The sequence below is a fragment of the Mobula birostris genome, chromosome 3 (assembly GCF_030028105.1).
Source record: "Mobula birostris isolate sMobBir1 chromosome 3, sMobBir1.hap1, whole genome shotgun sequence".
In the NCBI taxonomy this organism is placed as follows: domain Eukaryota; kingdom Metazoa; phylum Chordata; class Chondrichthyes; order Myliobatiformes; family Myliobatidae; genus Mobula; species Mobula birostris.
This window is the reverse complement of record NC_092372.1, coordinates 86684298-86704404: the sequence shown is the minus strand read 5'-3', so window position 1 is coordinate 86704404 and position 20107 is coordinate 86684298. Positions and strand designations below refer to the sequence as shown.

Sequence of the window (20107 nt, the reverse complement as noted above, 5' to 3'; positions counted from 1 at the left end):
GTCCTTGTGTTCTATTTCCTGCACCCTTTCCTTACTATTTTGTGGCTATGCATTCCAAACATTTTGGTTTATACTTATTAGTGCCTTTAACTTTTATTATGCCATCTGAAAGGAGTCTGTGTATCCTCCCTGTGTAATGCGTGAGTTTTCTCTGGGTCCTCCCACAGTCAATTGGTCATTGTAAATTGTTATGTGATTAGGCTAGAGTTAAATCAGTGGGTTGCTGGGAGGCACAGCTCAAAAGTATTGGAAGGGCTTATTTCTATGCTGTATCTCTAAATTTAAAAAGGTTTCTCTGTGTTCCTCCCAACATGCAGAAACTGATCTACAATATCACTTGCCTATTTGCAGTTTGTGGGTTATTACTTGACACTGAATATGGGATCAATGCTTCATATGTTTAATTTTTCAGAATAATAGTGAATTACAGCATTTTAAAAACCATTATTGACCCGACTTACAGAGTGTTTTCTGCCTTTCAGAAAAATAATACCAGCCGAAGATCTAACTTGTGAAAATGCCCTATACTGGAGATGTCTCTGTAACTACATAAAATCAAAGGGAGATAAAGGGGAAGAAGCCTTAGAAAAACTTTTGCCAGAAGCAGCTACATATGCATCCTATCTGTTGAGGTATTCCTTTTAAATTGCATATGTTTTTTTAAATGTTCTGTTGTCTACATAATTAAACAATGCTGTGAAAAGTTGGTAATTATATAATTATTGAGCTTTTCCCATTTCTGATTTGATTTGTACTGCCATTTTTCTCAATACTAAATCATCAAAAAACATTGCTCAGTGGATTTTCAAAAGAAAGTAATGTAAGTAGAGAGAGGTTCTACAAAACAGGAAAATTTGATCAAGTGTGCTGGGGAAGAATAGAGCAAATCAGATGTCATGATGCATTCATCATTGTTGAGATGCAGTCCTAACACCTTGATCAGTAATAAGACCACAATTGGAATATGAACCAGTTCTTAGAACCATAGAACATTACAGCACAGAAACAGGCCTTTTGGCCCTTCTTGGCTGTGCTGAACCATTTTTCTGCCTGGTCCCACTGACTTGCACCTGGACCATATCCCTCCATATACCTCTCATCCATGTACCTGTCCAAGCTTTTCTTAAATGTTAAAAGTGGATGAGACTGCGCCTGTCTGCAAATGGAGTAGCAGCAGTTTTTGTGCTGCTCTTAGTTTTGTTCCTTTCCCCCTAGTTTAAACTTCGAATTTAAAATTTTTATTTGCTGATTCTTGAGGGAGGACAATATGTCTATGTCTACGAACAGTGGGAAGAACTTGTCTGAACCTAGTGATAAAGGTAATGGGAAAGGAAAGATGCAAAAGGAAAGATCTGATGAAATGCCACCATGGGCTGAAGATATGGTTTGGACACTGAATTCAATTAAAGATCAGAATGGGTCAATTGAAGACCAACTGGAAAAGAATAGTAATGAAATGAAGTCATTTCTGGGAAAACTTAAAGACCTGGTAACTCAAGTTATTACACACGAAGAGGAATTGAAGATAACTAAGCAAAAATTGTTTGAAGCTACAACTCGTTTGGAAAGATATCAAAATAAGATTATAGACCTGGAAACTAGGTCTCGCTGAAGGAATATACGAATTGTTGGGCTGCAAGAAGGAGCTGAAGATGGAGATTTAACTGCTTACTTTGGTAAGCTTTTTCATACCTTATTTCCTACCATATTATCACAGTCGCCTACTATAGAAAGAGCACACAGAGCTTATACTTCGAAATCTAAAGATCCAAATAAACCAAGATTTGTTTTGGTTTGTTTTCATCACTTTAAAATTAAAGAACAAATAATGTGACAGGCAAGAAAGCAGAGTTTTTAGATTTAAGGAATCTGAGATCTGTTTTTGAGGATTATCCGAAGGAGGTAATGGAAGAAAGATCAAGATTTGCTCTGGTAATGAAACAGGTATATGATAAGAAACTGTTCCCTTCCTTGCTTTACCTGACAAGAATTAGAGTTTTTCCTCCTAATTCTCCTCCTCGTACTTTTTTTGATCCAAAAGCTGCACTGGAGTTCGTTCAAACAAACCTGCTACCGCTTCCGAATGAACTGTCTGGAAGGTTGTTTGGTTATCTCTATATTAGCATTTCGGAAAGAAGATTTATGAAGGTTACTTGGATATTTCATTGACAGAGTATTAAAAGAAGATAAGGAGATTTGTTCATTATTGCATATTATTGTTTTTTTTTGGAAAGAAGATCTATGGTTCATGTATGACTGTTTAAATGGTTATTTGGTCATTCGATTGAGAAGAAGAAGATAAAGGGACTTGTTCCTTTAACGTAATATCTGGTTGGATTTTTTTTTGTTTCCTCCTTAATTAATTCCTAGTTTTTCCTACTAATGGGGCTTCTTTATTTATATATATATATATATGTGTGTGTGTATATATATATTTAGGGGAGGGTTCAATTACCTATTATTAGTTGGTATTTTTGAAAATTTAATTGGGTTAAATATCCTATTTTTCTCTGCTTTATTATAGTGTCTTATAACTGAATTTAAAGCTTTTTTTTAGGGATTTAATGTTAAATTTAAAAATAGCGCTGGTTTTTCTTTTTAAGAGATAACATTATTTTGGTTCTTTCTTGTTTAAAAAAAGATTAATTTTAAACATGGGATAGTGTGTAGATGCTGGAATGTAAACACTTTGTTGAGATTTTGTCGCTCTTCTTACAAAGTCAGTGGGTTTTGTTTCTTTTTAACTAGGGGGAAGAAGAGAGAATCTTTTAAAATTTTTTTTGTACAGACAGAGCAGTCCCTGGCTTTGTATTCTATCATAGGGTGCCTGCTTTTTTTCGGGCTATGGGGGGAGAGGGGTGGGGTTAGGGGTTTTTTCCCATTGGGTGGTTCCGGAGCATGCGTGTTTTCTTTGTGGTTGTATTCTTCATCACTGCCATTTTTGATCATCCTGTATTGGTATGTACTCTGCGCATGTGTAAAGTAGAATAAAACTATAGTATGGTATTTAAACGGATTAATGTAATAAGTTGGAATGTACGTGGTGTAACTGATTCCAACCTGATATAATTTTTGCCCAAGAGACACATATCAGGGTGGGAGATCAAAATAGATTTTTGGATGGTGGAGGGGTTTGCAGTTAAACTCCACTTCTCTGGGTAAAACTAAGGGTCTGTCCATCTTTATTAAATCCAATATATTTATTCAAGAGGATATTGATTGAGTCAGATTTTAATGGTAGATTTTTAATTGTTAAAGGAGTAATCTGTAACAGAAAAGTTGTTTTGATCAATTTGTGCTTTCCTAACTTAGATTTTTCTTTTTTTAAAAAGGTATTTGCTTTACTGTCTGATCTAAATAAATATATGTTGATAATGGGTGGGGATTTTAACTGTTGTTTAAATCCTTTGATTGACAAGAGCTCAACCAATCAGCGACTTCCAAATCGCTCTGTGTCACTTAATAACTCCTTTTTGACTGATTTTGGATTGATTGAATTATGGAGATGTCTACACCTTGATAACAGAGAATATTCTTCCTTTTCATATGTTTATAAAAAATATTCGAGGATCGATTATAATTGCTTCTTGCCTAGTGCTAAAAATTGTGAATAAGACGCTATTGCTATATCTGGTCATGCGCCTCTGAGTTTGTCTTTTGCATTTGATGATGTCATTCTCACCATTGTGCATGTCTCAGATGTTATTGCAAAACTCTGACTTTGTCAGCTTCATTGAAACCCAGATGAAATAAGTTTTTCTTTTTAATGATGTAGGGGGTACGTCTAAATTAATCATATGGGATACATTTAAAGCATTTTTACGTGGTCAGTTAATTTCTTATTCAGCTAAGCTTAAAAACAAACTAAAGTAGAATTAGATAAGACTTCAAAACTAATTAAAGACTTAGATAATATTTATGCAATTCCCCCTAGTATTGATTTATTCAAACAAAGGGTGGAACTCCAATTACAATTTAATCTATTATTAACTCATCCTATTGAAGGCTATTTGCTTAAGTTAAAGGGCCAATTTTATGTGTTTGGAGATAAAAATAATAAACTGCTTGTATCTCAATTCAAAACAGCTAGAGCCAAAAGGCAAATTTTGAAAATCCCTAGGAAAGATAGTTTCTTGGCTTGGGAATATGAAGAAATTAATAAGATTTTTCAAGATTTTTATACTGAACTTTATAAATCTCAATGTCCAGTAGATTCTTTTAAATTGAATGCTTTCTTACAAAAGATTGCTTTTCCTAAAATTTCTGTTGAGGATCGAAAAACTCTTGATGCCCAAATTACTGAAGCTGAAATTCATAAAGCTATTTTTTCAATGCAATCTGGTAAGGCCCCTGGACTTGATGGCTATCCTGTAGAATTTTATAAAAAATTTGGAAAATGGCTTTCTCCCTATATGTTGGAAATGTTTAAGGATTCTCTTATGAAAGCTGATGTGCCCTCTGCTTTTTATGAAGCTTCTATTTCTTTATTTCTTAAAAAGGATAAAAATCCTACTGATTGTGCCTCATATAGATTAATTTCATTATTGAATGTCCATGCTAAGATTCTGTCAAAGATAATGGCCGATTGGTTGGAGAATATTTTGGGAAAAATTACTTTTAAAGATCAAACAGGCTTTATAAAGGGTCGGTATTCTTTTTCAAATGTTCGGAGATTATTTAACATTTTATATTCGTCCTCTTTTAAAAGTCCATAATGCGTCGTCTCTTTGGATGCTGAAGTGTTTGATCGAGTCGAATGGAAATATTTATTTAATGTTTTAGAGAAATTTGACTTTGGTGTTAATTTTAATAATTGGATTAGAATGATATATAACATTCCTATTGCTACTGTCATTACCAATAACTGTAGGTCTCCTTTTTTTCAGCTTTCATGGGGACAAGACAAGGTTGTCCATTAAGTCCTTTGTTATTTAATTTAGTATTAGATCCCCTTGCTATTGCTAAAGACATTTATGGGATATTTGGAAATGAGACCAATCATAAGATTTCTCTTTACGCTGACGATTTACTGGTTTATATATCCAATCCTGAGGAACCTATTCCTGCCTTGCTAAAATTATTTAATGAATTTGGAGATTTTTCAAGATATAAAATAAATTTTGGTAGAAGTGAACTGTTTCCTTTAAATGAATCTGTTTCTATATATGATAATACTCCTTTCAAAGTCACGGATTCTTTTAGATATTCAGGTGTTATAATCACTAAAAAATATAAGGATCCTTATAAAGCTAATTTTGTTCCCTTGGTAGATTCTATGAAGTATTTATTTAGTAGATGGAGTCCACTTACATTTTTACCTGTTGGTCAGAATATTTCAGAATATCCCTGTTTTTTTGACTAAGAAGTTTTTTGATCAGATTGATTCTATTATTTTATCTTTTATTTGGAATAATAAAAGACCAAGAATTAGTAAATGTCACTTACAAAAGTTGAAAAGGATAGAGGTCTCGCTTTGCCTAATTTAAGAATGTATTACTGGGCTGTTATTGTGCGATACATGTCCTTTTGGTTACATTGGGTTGATAAGAATGATCGGCCAATTTGCGTAGACTTGGAATTAAAAGCTGTGACACAGGTTTATTTAACCTTGTTATTAGGAGCTGCTTTACTTATACAATTAGCTAAAGTTGCTAATTTAAATTTATACCCTGTGATTAAGCATTCTTTACAAACTTGGCTCCAGTTCCGCAATTTTTTTAAACTTAAAAAATTTAAACTTCGTAGTTTAATTTATTGAAATTACTTTTTTAAGTCTTCTTTGAGTGATCCAATTTTTTTACTGTGGAAAAATAAAGGTATTAATTCTTTTTTGGATTTATTTAAAGAAGAAAGACTGATGTCTTTTGAACAATTAGTTGATAAGTAATCTCTTTCATACTCACACTTTTTACAATACCTTCAAGTTAGACATTTCTTACCAAAATATTTAAGTAATTTTCCTTGCATATTGGATGCTGACTGTTAGATACTATTATGAGCATGAACCTTCAATGAAGGGTTCCATTGGAAGCATTTATAATTTACTATTACAATGGGATAAGTGTCCTTTATTTAAGGTTAAACAAGATCGGGAAAAGGAACTTAATTTGACTTTTATGAAGGAGGATTGGACGCGGATTCGTAAGCTGGTTAACTCTTCTTCGATCTGTGCTAGTCATTCACTGATGCAATTTAAAATTGTACATCGTTACCATTTGACGAAGGAGAGATTATCTAACATATTCCCTAATGTTGATAGTTATTGTGATAGATGTAAAACGGAGACAGCTACACTGACACATGTTTTGGTCTTGTTCTATACTGGAAGTTAGATTTTTTTGTCAATTTCTAAAGCACTTAAAATTAATTTACACCCTAACAAATTAACTGTGCTTTTTGGAATAATTCCTCAAAACATCTACAGTATCTCTTTGTCTGACCAACATGTTATTGCATTTGTTACATTGATAGCTAGGAGGGCCATTTGGTTGAAGTGGAAGGATACATTGGCTCCCACTTTGTCACAATGGTTCTCTCAAGTGATGCTATGTCTTAGTTTGGAGAAAATTAGAAGTGAACCTTTGAACCTATGTTTGATTTTGAGAAAAGATGGGGTTCATTTGCTCGTTATTATCATTTGAGTTAATTGGTAGATTTCCTCCACGATCTAATTGTAAATTTTTGGTACTTTTTTTTCTTGCTGGTGGTTTGATGTTTATCTTTAGAAGCTTTTTGTATGACGCATGGCTTCGGGGTTGAACACCTAATGGGTTTTTTTCCTCACTTTTTCTTGCTTAGTGGGTTTTCTTTTCTCTTTTTTTTAATCACCCAAAATTTTTTCAATCTTTAAAGTAATGTTTTTTTTCTTGAGACATTGTAAGTGTTGTTTACTTTGATGTACTCTTGTTAATTTTGGAAAATATAAAAAGATTTGAAAAAAAAGTTAAAAGTGAGCCCGCATTTACCACTTCATCTGGCAGCTCATTCTACACTCCCACCACTCTCCGTGTGAAGAAGCCCCGCCTAATGTTCCCTTCAAACTTTTCCCCCTTCGCCGTTAACCCATGTCCTCTGGTTTTTTCCTCCCCTAGCCTCAGTGGAAAAAGCCTGCATGCATTCACTCTATCTATACCCATCATAATTTTATATACTGCTATCAAATCTCCCCTCATCCTTCTACGTTCCAGGGAATAAAGTCCTAACCTATTCAACCTTGCTCTGTAACTCAGTTTCTCAAGTCCCGGCTACATCCTTGCAAACCTTCTCTCCACTTTTTCAACCTTATTAATATCCTTCCTGTAATTTGGTGACCAAAACTGCACACAATACTCGAAATTCGGCCTCACCAATGCCTTATACAACCTCACCATAACGTTCCAACTCTTACATTCAATACTTCGATTTATAAAGGCCAATGTACCAAAAGGTTTCTTTACAACCCTATCTACCTGTGACACCACTTTTAGGGAACTTTGTATCTGTATTCCCAGATCCCTCTGTTCTACTGCATTCCTCAGGACCCTACCATTTACCTTGTATGTTCTACCTTGGTTTGTCCTTCCAAGGTGCTATACCTCACACTTGTATTAAATTTCACCTGCCATTTTTCAGCCCATTTTTCCAGCTGGTCAAAATCCCTCTGCAAGCTTTGAAAACTTTCCTCACTGTCCACACACCTCCAATCTTTGTATCGTCAGCAAATTTGCTGATCCAATTTACCACATTATCATCCAGATCATTGATATAGATGACAAATAACAACGGACCCAGAACTGATCCCTGTGGCACACCACTAGTCACAGGTCTCCACTCAGCGAAGCAATCCTCCACTACCACTCTCTGGCTTCTTCCATTGAGCCAATGTCCAATCAAATTTACTACCTCTCCATGTATACCTAGCGACTGAATCTTCCTAACTAACCTCCCAAGCGGGACTTTGTCAAAGGCCTTACTGAAGTCCATGTAGCCAACATCCACTGCCTTCCCTTCATCCACTTTCCTGATAACCTCCTTGAAAAACTCTAATAGATTGGTTAAACATGACCTACCACGCACAAAGTCATGTTGACTCTCCCTAATAAGTCCCTGTCTATCCAAATACTTGTAGACCCTATCTCTTAGTACTCTTTCCAATAATTTACCTACTACCGACGTCAAACTTACCGGCCTATAATTTCCTGGATTACTTTTAGAGCCTTCGAGCTATCCTTCAGTCCTCCTGCACCTCACCCGTAGATACCACCATTTTAAGTATATCTGCTGGGGCCCCTGCAATTTCAACACTAGTCTCCTTCAAGGTCCGAGGGAATACCCTGTCAGGTCCTGGGGATTTATCTACTCTGATTTGCCTCAAGATAGCAAGCACCTCTTCCTCTTCAATCTGTGTAGGTTTCATGACCTCACAACTTGTTTGCCTTATTTCCATAGACTCCATGCCAATTTCCTTAGTAAATACAGATGCAAAAAAAACATTTAAGATCTCCCCCACTTCTTTTGGGTCCATACATAGCTGACCACTCTGATCTTCAAGAGGACCAATTTTATCCCTTACTATCCTTTTGCTCTTAATATACCTGTAGAAGCTCTTTGGATTATCCTTCACCTTGACTGCCAAAGCAATCTGATGTCTTCTTTTAGCCCTCCTGATTTCTTTCTTAAGTTTTTTTTTGCACTTTTTATACTCAAGCACCTTATTTGCTCCCTGTTTCCTATACATGTCATACATCTCTCTCTTCTTTATTAGAGTTCCAATATCCCTTGAGAACCAAGGTTCCTTATTCTTATTCACTTTGCCTTTAATCCTGACAGGAACATACAAAATCTACACTCTCAAAATTTCTCCTTTGAAGGCCTCCCACTTACCAATCACATCCTTGCCAGAGAACAACCTGTCCCAATCCGCACTGTTTAGATCCTTACTCATTTCTTCAAATTTGACTTTTTTCCAGTTTAGAACCTCAACCTGAAGACCAGATCTATCTTTATACATGATCAAGTTGAAACTAATGGTATTATGATTATTGGAACCAAAGTGTTCCCCTACACACACTTCCATCACCTGTCCTAACTTGTTTCCTAATAGATCTAATATTGCATCCTCTCTAGTTGGTACCTCTATATATTGATTTAGAAAACTTTCCTGAACACATTTTACAAACTCTAAGCCGTCTAGACCTTTAACGGTATGGGAGTCCCAATCAATATGTGGAAAATTAAAATCCCCATATCACAACTTTGTTTCCTGCAGTTGTCTGCTATCTCTCTGCAGATTTGCTCCTCCAATTCTCACTGACTATTGGGTGGTCTATTATACAACCTCATTAATGTCATATCTTTCCTGTTTTCAGCTCCACCCATATGGCCTCTTGTTGACAGAGTGTGTGAATGTATGTGTAGAATAGTTAGATTCAAAAACTTGAAAAAAAATTGGTCAAGTTCTTTCAACGAAAGGAGAAACAAAAAAATAGGTAATTTTATAATTCTAGAAGATTAGATGGTGTAGGCTATTGTTTCAGCAAATCAGAGAAGTAGAACCAGAGGATCATGGTGAGTATAGTCACATAGCACATACAACTGCTATCTCTCAATGCTAGCAATCCAGGTTCAGTTGTGGCCCCAAGTACCATCTGTGGAACTTGCATATTATCCCTGTCGTGGCCTGTTTCAGCTCTTGGTGTTTCTACCCCCTTTTGAAAGACTGGTAATTTAATTGGCCTTTCTGAATTGTTTCTTATTAGAATCTTTGGGGAATTTATGAAAGTATTGTGTGAATAGGGAATGGCGTTTCCATTGGAATACAATGAGCGAATGGCTGCTTCCTATGTCATAAGGAAATGTTGAATTTGTTTTTGATTGGGATAAATATTTGGAATATTTAGCAGTCATTGCCTAAGTAGCTTCCTGAGGAAGACAAGAGAATGAAATGATACTTATTCAGGTGCATATTAGTGAGTTGTAGCAATTGGCAGGTATTTCCAATATCTCTGGTAACATATTTAAACTACCAGTGCACACAGGAATTCAATCTGTCTGAATTAATTTTAGTCATAATTGCACCTTGGAACTTTACAGTCTTGCTTTGGAGTAGACATGTCCTAGATGTACAGTCCAATTGACTATGAATCATTCTATTCCTTCTGATTTGCTGGTTGAAAACATAAGTCCGATGTCCAAATTATTTACCAAAGTAAGTTCCCGCAATTTTGGTTAGGTCAGGTCCACTTGTACACAAAGGGACTGTACAGATTCACAATTGGAAAGGAAGGGATAAAGCTGGACAACCAGCAGCTATCTGAGCTACCTGGTTTTCAGACAGAATTTGGACATCAAACTTTTACATCGTGAGTACAACAGGATGGTATAGGAATTTGGCTATCATAGTGGTGCTAGTGAGGTATATTTTGAGTGGCTTCTCAGGTTGAGTATATCGTGTTTCCAGAACATTCCTGCATTGGTGATTTTATTTGTCCCTGTATGTCTGTCAAAGATTTCATTTCTATTTGCATATTGCATGCATATAGTAAGTCTCCTTATTTTAACTTGTAGTTCTACTTTTGCAGTTATTGAGAGGGATAAAACTAAGAAAAAATTAGCTTACAATTTACTATTTATTCTTTCTGCTGTTAGTTACCTGAAAAATCTTCCTGTTTTGAAACAATCGATGAAAGCCAACTTTGCAGAAGTTGAAGATGTAATGAAGAAAGAATTCATAAGCCAAGAGCTGCTTAGTCTCGTTGGTTGCCTGGATACATCAGAAGAGGGTGGCAGGTATGTTTTGATAAATTTACTCTGAGTTTTCAGGAAGCATGGAGAATAAGTATCCAATTAATTAAAATTGAATATGAACTGATGAGCTATTTTTGTGTATTATAAACAGCTTGAGAGTTTTTGATTTTAAAACAAATATTGGACGTAGAATGGAACAGAAACCCTCAAGAAATTCTCTAGTCATTCTTAAATTTAGTGGCATGCACAATTATGGAACTATACATGGTTAATATTAATGTTAGTGACTGTAGTTTGTCATATTCAGTGGTTGTAAATATTGATGGATGGAGATAAAACTTGTTTTTCTAGAATAGGCATCTTTTGTACACCACACACAATTTTACTTTTCATTAACACTGTACAACTATATGGAATACTTTGACATAGAACTGATTATTCTTATAGCTGAACTTTCACAAGGTGCTTTAATAATTTGCAATTTTCCTAGCCATAAGACACACAAACGGGAGAAGGCTGTTCAGCCCCTCTACCTGCTCTATCATTCAAAAAGATCAAATCAACCATGATATTTTTCAAATCTACTTTTCCTCCCCTTTCTCCTTAACCCTTGATTCCTTTAGTTCTGTATTTTCTTTCAACTATTTCTGCAAATTATCTTTGAAAGTTTGTTTTCTCATAAATTAACCCAGTTCAATTCTCACACTGTCTAAGGAGTTTGTCAATTTTCTCTGTGGCAGTGTGGGTTTCCTCCAGGTGCTTTGGATTACGCCCACATTCCATAGATGTACAGGTTAGTAGGTTAGTTGATCATGTGAGTGTAACTGCTGGTGCGGGCTTGTTGGGCCAGAAGGCTTGTTCCGTGCTGTATCTCTAAATAAAAATAAAGAAAGAATCTATTTCAGTCTGTGAATTATAGAGCACAACAACTTGCTCTGTTCATATTTTTGGAATAATTTTTAATGTTACTGTGGTTCATTCTAATTACTTAAGTATTAGGAATGATTTGTTAACTGTCCTTATGAAATTTCTTGCCAATTTAACCATTCTATCAAAACTTACCATGATTTTTCTTTGCCATAAGAACATTGATGGTTTCTGTATTCAGTAACTAAAACTACAGTTCTTTAATAATGTTCTAGTAAATATCCTCTGTGCATTCTCTGTCATACCAACATTGAGTGCTCTCCACAACGGCCCAACTGATGGTATAACCAGTATTTTATAAAGCTTGGTATTGCTACATGTTTTATCTTGTTATTTTATTTATGAAGCCAAGTGTCCTCTGAGCCCTTTTTAGTCCACCTTCACCTTCTTGACACCCTCAAATGTTATTCAAGTACTTATCTTCATTGCTCCATTGCCTTTAAAATTGTACCATTTTAGATTTCATTGCCATTATTTTCTCAAAAGTGAATTTATTTTATGCTTCTGAGTTAAGTTTTAACTGCTTGGTATATGCCTGTTTCTTCTGTTCTCTTTGTATCCTCCTAAAGTTTGCTGCTACACTTCTCCCTGTTAACTTAATTTTTGATTCTTGCATTCTCTTTAGATTTTAAAAATTATGTTCTATGTGTTTAAGTGTCATTAATATATTAGAAAGACCAGTTGCCTGAAAGCATTGCTGCACGTTTTTCTGCAGTATGAAAAGCAATTGTTCAGCAAAGTGTTTTTCTGTTAGTCCAATCAAAACTACCCCTTCTTTGATTTTGTAGACTTAAGATTTTGTAACATATCTGCAAGTGATGCTTTACGATGCAAGTGGATCCAGAATTGGCTTGCCCACAGAAGGCAAAGAGTGGTTGTAAATGGGTCATATTCTGCATGGATGTTGGTAACCAGTGGAGTGTATTAGGGATCTGTTCTGGGACTCCTTCTCTTCGTAATTTTTATAAATGATCTGGATGAGGAACTGGAGGGATGGTTTAGTAAATTTGCTGATGACACAAAGGTTGGGGGTGTGTGGATATTGTGGAGGGCTGTCAGAGGTTACAGTGAGACAGCGATAGGATACAAAACTGTGCTGAGAAATGGCAGATGGAGTTCAACCCAGGTAAGTGTGAAGTGGTTCATTTTGGTAGGTCAAGTATGATGGCAGAATATAGTATTAATGGTAAGACTCTTGGCAGTGTGGAGGAGCAGAGGGATCTTGGAGTCCGAGTCCATAGGACACTGAAAGCTGCTGCACAGGTTGACTCTGTGGTTAAGAAGGCATACGGTGTATTGGCCTTCATCAACCACGGGATTGAGTTTCAGAGCTGAGAGGTAATGTTACTGTTATATAAGACCCTGGTCAGACCCCTCTTGGAGTACTGTGCTCAGTTCTGGTCACCTTCCTATAGAAAGGACATGGAAACTATAGAAATGGTGCAGAGGGGATTTACAAGGATGTTGCCTGGATTGGGGAGCATGCCTTATGTGAATAGGTTGAGTGAACTCGACCTTTTCTTCTTGGAGCGGCGGAGGGTGAGAGGTGACCTGATAGAGGTGTATAAGATGATGAGAGTATTAATTGTGTGGATAGTCAGAGGCTTCTTCCCAGGGCTGAAATGGCTAACACGAGGGCACAGTTTTAAGGGCTTGGCAGTAGGTATAGAGGAGATGTCAGGGGTAAGTTTTTTATGCAGAGCGTGTGGAATGGGCTGCCAGCGACGGTGGTGGAGGCAAATACGATAGGGTCTTTTAGAGACTCCTGGATAGGTATGTGGAGCTTAGAAAAATAGAGGTCTATGGGTAGCCCTAGGTAATTTCTAAGGTAAGGACATGTTTGGCACAGCATTGTGGGCCGAAGGGCCAGATTTGTGCTGTAGTTTTTCTATGTTTCTGAAGTTGGAGCTTGTGAAACTGCATGAAATTTCTTTTAATTTTATGGAATTTCTTTTAATTTTATGGAACTTTTGGTGCAGACGGAGTCTGCAGATGCTGCTTAATTCTGATTTTTACTTTGTGGTCTGATTTGCCAGGAAATGTATGCTGTCAGTGTTGAAGGAAATTCTACTCTTGTCCAATACCCCAAGTACTCTTGTAGCAAAACTGATGAAACAATTGCTGAGCATACAGAAAGATGATGATAGAAGGATTCGGCTGGTAAGAGTGTAGTTTTGCTATGAAAATTTCTATGTCAAAATGTATGCTTCACTGAATTATTAATTCAAGCAATTAGTCATTTCATCGGGAAAGCAGAACTATTGGGTGTTTGGGTCCTGAGCAATAGAATTTGCTTTGGCTTGGATAATGCGTAAATAAGCATAATCATCATTTTAGAACAAATGTAAGCACCAAATCCCACTTCACCTTTTCTTCCAGAAATCTAAAAGATATTACAAGTACTTGATTCCAGAGTGCTAATTGGACAGTTGCTCTCTCCACAGTACAGTGCATCAGTAATTTATTGTAGCATCACCATACTAAGTTTTGAGTGCTGAGAGAAGTACAGTCACAAGGGTGAATTCGCATTTTGGCGAGTTCTAGTATGATATGATTATCATAAGCATTAGTACTTTGTACCATAAGACTATCCTGTGACTTTGACAAATAAATTTAATGACACATGCTGTGAATACTGCTTTCTCTTGGTCTGCCAGTTATAAAATCTCACTGTGCCCAGTAAAATATGACCTTTTCTTGTTAGGAGTTGTCTTCCAGAAGTTGTGATGCCTAAAATGCAAGTCTGATTTCAACTCACTGTTGTCAAATTAAGACTGCGTACAAAATTTATCTGTTTGTTGAGAGTGTAAGTTAAAGTCCTTTAGACTAAGAAAACAAGTTCATAACCATACGATGATAAAAGACAGATGATTTTTTTTATCAATCACACTTCTCAATGTAGTAATTTAGAAAATTTCAATCAGGCTAGGCAGGTGAGCACTGGTAGAATCACTGTAAGTGCACACTGGTGTGCTCGAACCAACACTATTGTCTGGAGAGAATTATTAAAGAAAGACAGACTTTGTCAAGGATCCAACCTCAGGAACACTGGAAATGGCATATGACTTTTCTTTCACTTGCAAAGTTTACACAGAGTTTCCTTCTGCCATTAGAAGATGAATTTCTTTTTTAGAAAAGTCGTGCTACAGCAGAAGATGTGATCTACCCACTGTAAGATATCTGTCAGTTTAAATGACTTGTAGGCCATTCTAGGGCCAGCACCTATATCCCTATGGTTGTAATCCAGCCGATAGGAAACTGGTCTGCTTGGTTGCTCAATGACTTAATTACTGCAGCAAGCTTTAGATAGGATCCTCAATAGGTATGATTTGACATTGAAAAAGAAAAGCAGGATCCCTTGTGCCTGCTTCACCACTTACTAAGATCATGACTGATCTTTTACCTCTACCACTTTCTTGCACCAATCCTGTAAACTTGATTCTCTTGGAATCTAAAAATATTATTGTAATATATTCAGTGGCTGAACTTTCACTATCTACTTGTTCAGTGAATTCCAACCTCTTTAGTGAAGAAATGCAAGCGCGTTTTTTCCGTTGATGCTGGGTGAGAGAGACCATGAGTTAATGGTGAACAGTGAAATGTTTAAGGGGAGCATGTGGGACAACTTCACTCAGAGTGCAGAACGAGCTACCAGTGCAAGTGGTGGATGCAGGTTTGATTTCAGCACTTAAGAGAAATTTGGATAGGTACATGGATGGGAGGGGTATGGAAGGCGATGGTCTGGGTGCAGGTCGATGGGACGAGACAGGATATTAGTTCAGCGTGGACTAGGTGGTCTGAAGGGCCTGTTTGTATGCTGTAGTGTTCTGTGCAGTATTTTTGGTGAAGACAGATGTGAAATACTCTTATCTTTATACCTTAGCTATGTGCTCCACTTCCATGAGCACATTTCCTTTCTAGCCTCTGATTAACTTCTCCTTTTGCAACCCTTTCCCTGTACTAGGTTTCAGCAATAGATAAATTATTATTTAATAATACAGGTTGCAGAAATAATATCAGAAGTCCGTGAGCCCTCTATTCAGATGGACGTACCAGAGGATGCTGATGAAGAAAGGAAGAGACAAGTCAAGGTATAACTATATAGGCTAGTGGCTACTTTGGCTATATATGATTTGTAACATTATGTATCATTTAAAAATTAAGAATTGAGATTTAACATGCCTGAAAATTATTTTATTACATTACTTGCCAATGAATAAATTTAAGTGAAGTAATGATGTACAAAATTACAAAATGGATAAAGACTTTTTTAGACAAGTCCTGAAAAGATCTGAAGATGCTGAAAATCAAAGTAATACACCCAAAATGCTGAAGGAACTCAGCAGAGTTCCTCCAGCATTTTGTGTGTATTATAAAGACTTCTTCAGTGAAGGTTTTGAGATCACAATTTGTGTGGTATTTTTGATACTAAGAAGTCAATGTTTTAACATTTTGCATTAGGTAAATAGACAATTGTTAAAGGAGATGTAGGCTAGTAGTATTTGTCTGATTATGGCACAAAATCAAACTTGCAAAAGAAGGAATTTTGCCTAGATTTTTAGAATGTAGCCAAATAATTATGTTGGGCATGAAAACATCCATATCAAGTACAGTGTTCTATTAGTTATGGTACCAAGTTCCATTGTTGCAACATGTGACATTTGATTCAAAATTGTAACAGAAGGGATCAAAGAGATGGTTTTAACATGATTAAGAAAAATCATCTATTATGTTGATGTAAAAATTAATGTTCATTCTCGATTCCATTGTAATTTTAGCAGACTAACATTGAGAGTTAGAGATGTTAACAAGACAAATCAGTGAACTATAATTTTATTAAGAGCTGAGCAGTTACAGCTCCAGAAATGGTCTGAAGCATACTGGGAAATGCTTCCGGTGTGATCAAATGCTGCTGGTGTTTACCCTCCAAAACTGAAGTGCATAAATTCTGAACTTGTTAACCAAGTTCTACTGTCACTTTCTTGGCAGCAAATAAGTTGGGAGTTTAGTGGTGGAACACAAACAGTGAATTCCACAGCGGTTAATATACTAAAAAAAAAAATCGGCCTGCTGAATCCTAGCCTACCATTTCAATGGAAAGGATAGACTGTGTGTGTGTGTGGGGGGGGGAATAAAGGCAACCTGCATTTTTTTGGAGAGATTTCTTTAATTAAACAATTATTTTAGTTGTTTAAGTGTATTGAAATGAATTAAATTTTTAATATTTGAAACTGGAGAATTGCTTAATAGTTTTAGAATGCTTTTAAATATTATGTACACTTTGAAGAATTCTTAGTACTGTAAGAAGGCAGATCTAATTTTCCAGCTCTGCTTACTGTTAAGTTCACCTGTTGTGATCCTTATATTTAAAAAAATGCATAGATTTTTATACAGCACCTGCAAGAATGATTGATCATCCCAACTGCAAATTCTAGCCCACTTTTATGAATACCTGGATATTACTGTGCTAATATGGCTGTTTTCCTTTGGTAATTCCTGTTGTAGCTTGCCAATATTAAAGTTCAACTGATAGAAGCAAAACAAGCACTGGAAGACAGCATAGCTACCCAGGATTTCATTTCTGCTTCAAAGCTGAAGCAGAAAATTGAAGAATTAGAAAACATCAAAACCGAAGTAATGAGACCAACTGAACAACCTGAAGTTGAAGAAGTTACCACTGAAAAGGTACACATTTTAAAAGAGAACTTAATAACTAATGGTCATCATTGCATGTTCAGTAGATATGAATAGAAATATGCAATTTACTGAGTATTGGCCTTTTCATGCCATAAACTAAAATAGTAATTGCCTCTAGGTCAATCCTACTCTGAATACTGTTCGTTTAAGATTAAATTCTATGTTGTATTTGAATCCTAAAACCTTAAAGATACTGCTCATCAAGTTTATAAGAATGTATCAATATGTGCATTAGATCTTTGTTACACATTCCTAGGTCAGCTCTAGGTGACCCAGTACAGAATTGTTATTCCATCCATAGTTAATGTGTGCCCTTCACATCTCCTTTCCTATGTCATTCTCTTTACATGGACTTATTTCTGCACCAGCTTTTCTTAAAAATAATTCAATTTTAGAGGGTGTCAGTTAATTATGAGATTAAATTTTTGTCTTGTGATTAACACAATTCTTTTCCACTTATGTAACGGCATTGGTTTCAAATTGCATAATTGAAAATATTCCGATTGACCATATTGATATGTTTTGTTAATAAATACTATGGTGATGAAAAATGTATCAATTTTTCTCTCAAGACACCATAAAATAATTTCTGAAAAATGTTTGTTGAAGAAGTAATTCTTTTTATCTAACCATATTATCAATGTAGACAGTGGAAGTAAATAAATTTATTAATATCTTGGATCTAGTGAAGGCTTCACATCAAACCTGAAAGGCTGCTTGTTATCCACAAACTTTCATAGAATAGTTAAGTTGATATTATTTTCTTGTGCTTTCTCTTTTATTTCCTCATAAAAAGGATGACCCTGAAACGATGTTAAAATGCCTGATCATGTGCAATGAGCTTCTCAAACAAATGACTGTTACAAAGGGTCTGGGTTCAACCCTGAGTGGAATCACAGAAGCTTTGGTATGACTTTTATTTTTTACTCCTTGGTGTCTTAACTCTATCTTCATTAGTCTGTAAATCAAATACTTTGGATTGAAGCGAGATTTTAGGAAGTGTATTTTGTTCTAAATGCCATGAAAAATTTCTATATAAGATTTTGAGGGGTGAGAGGTTATTAAAATATTAAAAATGCTTAAATCTTATTAATTTAAATTTTAATCTTCTGGTATCCATTAAACTTTTTTTTAAATATGCTAAAAGTAGTGCTAACCCAAAACTTGAAAATTCAGACAACAAAACCAATGCATAGGACTGTGCAGCAATTTTTATGTATTTCTGAAATGCAGGTATTGTAAGCAAAGTCAACATTTAATGTCTGTCCCTAATTGTTATGAAGGAAGTGATGTGAGTTGAAGGTAATACATTTCAAGTGTCTGTCAAATAGTCACTTTGATCTGGATGGGTGGAACATACTTTTAACTAAGCTTATATAAATGATGGAAAGAAATTAATTACAGAAGTGTGAAAAAAGAACAGTGTACTGCCATCAGAATCCACCTGAAGCAGGTGATTTGAGCATCAAAGCAATGGATAAATCTATTTAATCATGTCCTTAACAATCTGCTTGTCACTGGAACCGTTCCCAAGTTATTCTGCAAACTGTGGATCTAATCTGCTGTGATGGCTCAGGACAACTAAGTGCCTAACTGGAAGGTAGTGATTCAATGATACCAGAACCAAACACTTTGGGTAGGGAAGCAAAATGCAAGGTTGTGCCCAAAAGTTTTGAGTGGGTGATCTCACAATCTTCCAAGATCACAAGACATAGGAGCAGAATTAGACTATTCAGTCTTTAGTGTCTGTTCCACCATTTGACCATGGCTGATTTATTATCTCTCTCAAGCCCATTTTTCTGCCTTCTCCTCATAACATTTGACATCCTTATACTATCAAGAACCTATCAGCTTCAACTTTATATATGCCCACTGACTTTGTCTCCACCATCATCTGTGGCAATAAATTCTACAGATTCACCACCCTTTAGCTAAAGCAATTTCCTCTTAATTTTTGTTATAAAGGGATGTCCTTGTTTTCTGGGGTTGTGCCCGCTAGTCCTACACTCTTCCACTATTGGAAACATCCTTTCCACATCCACTGTATTTAGGCTTTTAAATATTCAATAGGTTTCAATGAGATCCCCACTCATTCTTCTAAACAGCAGCAAGTACAGGCCCAGGGCTATCAAACTCTCCTCATACATTAACCCTTTCAGTCCAGGATCATTTTTCGTGAACAACTTCTGGACCCCTCCAATCCCTGCACATCCTCTCTTAGATAGAGACCAAAACTGCTCACTAATACTTCAAATGTGATCTGTCCAATATCTTTTAAAGTCTCAGCAGTACATCCTTGCTTTTATATTCTAGTCCTCTTGAAATGAATGTTAACATTGGAGATTAAGTCAGTAATAAAGAAGGTAAATGCAAGTTAACCTTTAGGGAATCCGCCGTTAGAACTCCTGAGTCTCTTTGCACCTCCAATTTCTGTATTTGTTCCCCATTTAGAAAGTAGTCTATGTTTACTTTCAATCCTGAAGAAGGGTCTTGGCCTGAAACATCAACTGTTTGTACATTTCCATCGATGCTGCCTGATCTGCTGAGTTCCTCCAGAATTTTCTATTGTTGCTTTGGATTTTCAGCATCTGCAGAATTTCTCGTGTTTATGCCTTCATTCCTCTACCTAAATGCACGACCATACGCTTTCCTGTGCCAAGTCCGTCTCCATCTCAGAAGCCAGTCTTAAGCCAATTTGAACAGCTGAATCACTAAACAGTAAAGACTAATGGCTGTAACCATGAAGAATTGTGCGTTA

The 20107-nt window shown here is 36.0% G+C and overlaps 1 protein-coding gene across 2 annotated transcripts in view; it reads left to right on the top strand.

The window, feature by feature from the left end:
* The window catches only part of ncapg (non-SMC condensin I complex, subunit G), a 65039-nt gene that overhangs the window by 22464 nt on the left and 22468 nt on the right, over nt 1–20107 (top strand). For both annotated transcript variants that reach the window (XM_072252977.1, XM_072252976.1), the window contains exons 8-13: nt 483–632; nt 10627–10767; nt 13689–13812; nt 15654–15743; nt 17158–17337; nt 18146–18256. In XM_072252977.1, coding sequence (XP_072109078.1) covers nt 483–632; nt 10627–10767; nt 13689–13812; nt 15654–15743; nt 17158–17337; nt 18146–18256 — 796 coding nt within the window. The remainder of the gene's footprint in view (nt 1–482; nt 633–10626; nt 10768–13688; nt 13813–15653; nt 15744–17157; nt 17338–18145; nt 18257–20107) is intronic.